General features: G+C 32.2%; 1 protein-coding gene across 1 annotated transcript; it reads right to left on the reverse strand.

Annotated features, from left to right (window-relative positions):
- Positions 1–314: 314 nt before the first annotated feature.
- Positions 315–1,200, reverse strand: LOC131876060 (18.1 kDa class I heat shock protein-like). The gene is made up of 2 exons (XM_059220837.1): positions 747–1,200; positions 315–652 (listed from the first exon to the last, which is right to left on the reverse strand). The coding sequence occupies exons 1-2, from the start codon at positions 967–969 to the stop codon at positions 315–317; spliced, it is 561 nt and encodes a 186-aa protein (XP_059076820.1). The 5' UTR covers positions 970–1,200.
- Positions 1,201–4,146: the final 2,946 nt, after the last annotated feature.

The following is a 4,146-nucleotide window of genomic DNA, read 5'->3' on the forward strand; positions in this document are numbered from 1 at the left end:
ATATGTAGATCACTATCTTTCAATTATAAAAATTTTAAGAAAAAGCCATTTCATTGGAATACATTAAGAGGTACATAATGTCATTTAATTATATTTATTTTATCTTAACATAATGTCATTTAATTATATTTATTTTAGATCAAATATGTGCCATTGACATAGAATTAGTATTTTAGGGAAGAGAAAAAATTTAATGTGATCATGGATTCATATTCAGATTTCTTAAAAGAACAGTTGAAAGAGAGAAATAGACAATGCTCATAATTGAACACTAAAACAAAACGAGTTATATATTCAGAGATGCCATGACACCCTTATAGTACTATCGAAATCTGATACATAAAACTCTCACACAGTCCAATTCTCATATTGTAAGCGCTGCCAATGTCAATGCTTTTAACGTTGCCGCCATTAGCAGCATCAGGCTGTGTTTTGGGAGTGTTCACAGTCAAAACCCCGTTCTCCAGCTTTGCAAAAATGCCGTCCACATTCACATTTTTAGGCAGACAGAATTGCCTCATAAACTGCCTGCTCGACCGCTCAACACGATGCCACTGATCCGTCCTTTCATCTTGTTCTCTGTGCCTCTCATCGCTTATTCGCAGAGTATTCTTCTCCACTAAATCGATTTTCAGATCCTCTTTCCTTAGTCCTGCAATCACCAAAACAAAATTTAAATCTTTAAGACACCGCTGTAATTGAAATAATAAACCCTGGAAAGAGGGGAAAAGGGATTAAGAATTTACCCGGCAAATCGGCGGTGAAGATATGAGCTTCAGGGGTTTCCTTCCAGTCAACCCTTGTGTTGGCCACGGCCATGGCATCCCTTGAAAATGAAGAGGCCGATGTGGGCACACTGAAATCCATGGCATCCCACACGCGAGAAATTGGAAGCCATGGATCGAATAGGCTGTTCTCCCATGGATCCCATGCGCTGATGCCCCTTCTAAAAAATGGAGTCAAAGCCATACTTTTCACAATTAAAGATGCAATGAAGTCGAAAAATACAGAGCTTGCAGATGAATAGAATGCTGCTGATTATTTTGATGATGATCCAGGAGAAAGATTGGTTTCAATTTATACATGAGATGAGAGGATTCGAGATAAAAGGAGATTTTGGGCGAAGATTTAAGACTGCTCTGAACTGTTCTCAATAGTTCTAGTAAGTTACAGAGGGAATAAGTTTGTTACGGTGCCTCCCAATAGAGGATTTTATGTTATCTCGAAAATGCGTTCCTAAATTGTGGGTTACCTTAAAATGTCTTTTTAAAGTATTAGAAAATAGAAAAATGGGGAAAGTTGGAAAACTAACAGAAATGCAAAAATTATTTATATTTAAAATTATACAAAATAAAAAATTAATATTCTTAAGAATTATAAGAAATATATATAACTTGTGTAATGTTAACTCACCCTTTTCGTACTTTACCTCTCCATACGTATACATATCCTTACACTCTTATCCCCTACCTTATTCTCATGTGTTCACATCTATGCATTCTTCATAGATGTACATTTATGTCATTTGCCTATGCACTTCATTTATTAGCCACCTAGATCTAATTGTTCATATACCTTGAGATATATAAACATAGGCTTAACTCCCTAAAGAGTCACAAACTTTTATTATCTCTTTCCAATTTAATTTTTTTTTTTTTCTTGATTTGCCCCATTCATCTTCCCACCCCAAGCCAACAAAACGCACATTTTGTGAAATTTGGTGTCATGTGCTAGAATTCAAAGATATTCAATATATTTATTCCACTTATCCAAAGATCATTTAAAATCTTCTTATTCTAGAGCAGTAAATAAGTAATCAATAGTGGCACACTTAGATTTAGTACATTGAAAAGAGTATTGAATTTGGATACATCATCCTAGAATGTTTGATTCTTGTCTTCTAATTTTGTACACATGACCTCAAAAAACTTACCTCCTTAAAATACAATGAAATTCCTTTCTGGTTATTCTTATATAATATCAACCTTGTAAATATTGAAAAAAGGCAAAGAACATAGAGGCACACCAAGTAAATAAAATATTACAATTTCACTTTTTGTAAGAACAAATCTGAACTTAGACCTAACAAATCTATCGCCATTATCTTGTCTTGAACTATCGAACTTGCCCTTTGACATAGTACAATCCAATATAGAATCCAAAGTGAATACCAATATCATCCAATTTTAGACTCAAAAGCTCATTTAGAATTTTGTGACATTCTAGATTTGCCCATATTCTTTATTCATAGAGATAAATACTATCCTAAATTTCTTAACATGGAAAATACACTTGTCTAAGTTATCAACCACCAATTATCGTTAATTAATCTTATCTTATTTCTAATTTTTTATATGATTTGTATTTGATTAGCTAAGGTTCACCCTAACAACACTCTTATTTCATTTTGGTGAACTTGATCAATCCTCCACAACCTAGTTTTCTTCAAATGTCTTATTTTTATCATGAACAACAATAAATATTTGTTATGAAATCTCATTTTTAAATATGAAGATTTGTAATATTTTCTTAATTGATTACTTTTAAACTATTTTATCTTTTTCCATTAGGGTTTTTGAGATTTATTGGGTAATCTCTTTTATCCCCCATCAAACAACACATCAGGGTTTCACTTTCAAATAGGATATATCACTAACATTTCTAATTTTACAATTTGAAAGTACTCTTTGAAGCTTTATTGTTCATCCTTTGTTTATGTCATTAGTCACTCAATTTATTAATCTTACACCAAGAAGGATTAATCATGTATTCCCTAACAAGATCCAAACCAATGACGATGAGACGTTTTCTAATGCACATAATGAGAATAGTAAAGAGTATAAACTAAGGCCCTCTTTTAAATAAACAATATTTTATACTTGGACTTACTAGTTTGGCTAATATAAAAATTCTATACAAAGTAGCTAATATGATTCACAATATGTTCATTAACAAGACACATATTAGAGATCTTACAAGTTATTGGTGCTAAAATTGCTTCACCTATTTTGAGTAGTGCATCTACTTATATGCACACTTCCAAATATTGCAAGACCATCCTTTACCATTAACACTTCCACCACCACTAGTTTCTTTTCATTTAGTACTTAGCTTTTCTCCACTTTATCGAGCCCCAATATAGCTTACCTATAATCCATACCATTCTTGGGACTTAAATAAGCCAAATGATGTACCACACCTTCATGTCTTTTCTTCATACCACTATTGTACCTACCACTACCCCACTTACCCAAGTGATTTCCATATTTGATATCTCAATACCCTTAGGAACCTTGAATATGTTATTCATTTATCCTAATTTACTAACTCATTCAACAAAATACTTCTTAAAACATACCCATACAAACCATGTTAGTATCTAAGCCCCATATACTACTCTCTCTTCTACCACCCTAGATGCACTACTTCACAAGATAAATCAAGTAGAAAAAAAAGTGGATATAAGACAAAATGGGCATGATAGTAATAAATTTTGACATTGGGACTTATTCACTACCTAAAAAATTTGTGATGTGCCTCAATTTGAAATGTATGATGAAAAAGGTGATACAAACACGTATTCGAGATCATATTTAGTATCATGTGTAGATAGTACTTATGAGGATGAGTTGTTAACATAGCTATTTTTATGCTTACTAAAAAATATTTTATTTATGTTGGGATTAGCGTGTCTCAACTTTTTCAATTCTAATATTGGCTTTTTTGATTTATTATTATTTATTCCTAGGTTTATAATTTATATTCTTATTCTATGATGTTAATTTGTGGATTCACCTTGGCAAGTTAGCATCCTATATGGAAGGTGACTAAGATGTCATGCATCCTAAATTGGAGGAGATAGGTGTTCCACTTTGTAGACCCCACCATAAACTAATCTTATGGCATGTTTATGTAGATAAGATGTTTTACCTAACTAGTTCACCTAGTAGGTCATATTCACATGTTAAGTTTACTTAGGTCCTATGAATATTTTTGGAATTTTTAGAACTTATATTATCATTTATCATTTACTTATTGTGTCCTAGGTCATTTATGTATGTTTTCTCTTGTCATAGGATTTTAAGACATTTTTCATTCAACCTTGTCTAATATTATCTCTCACTTTGCCTATATAAGAACCTGGGC

This window comes from Cryptomeria japonica, chromosome 5 (genome assembly GCF_030272615.1).
Source record: "Cryptomeria japonica chromosome 5, Sugi_1.0, whole genome shotgun sequence".
NCBI lineage: Eukaryota > Viridiplantae > Streptophyta > Pinopsida > Cupressales > Cupressaceae > Cryptomeria > Cryptomeria japonica.

What these genes read in the sequence shown, in the direction of transcription:
- LOC131876060 (XM_059220837.1), bottom strand. Translation starts at nt 969, where the DNA reads ATGGCTTTGACTCCATTTTTTAGAAGGGGCATCAGCGCATGGGATCCA. An exon ending in CTTCACCGCCGATTTGCCGG is followed by an intron (nt 653 to 746) that starts GTAAATTCTTAA and finishes TGGTGATTGCAG; the next exon opens with GACTAAGGAAAGAGGATCTG.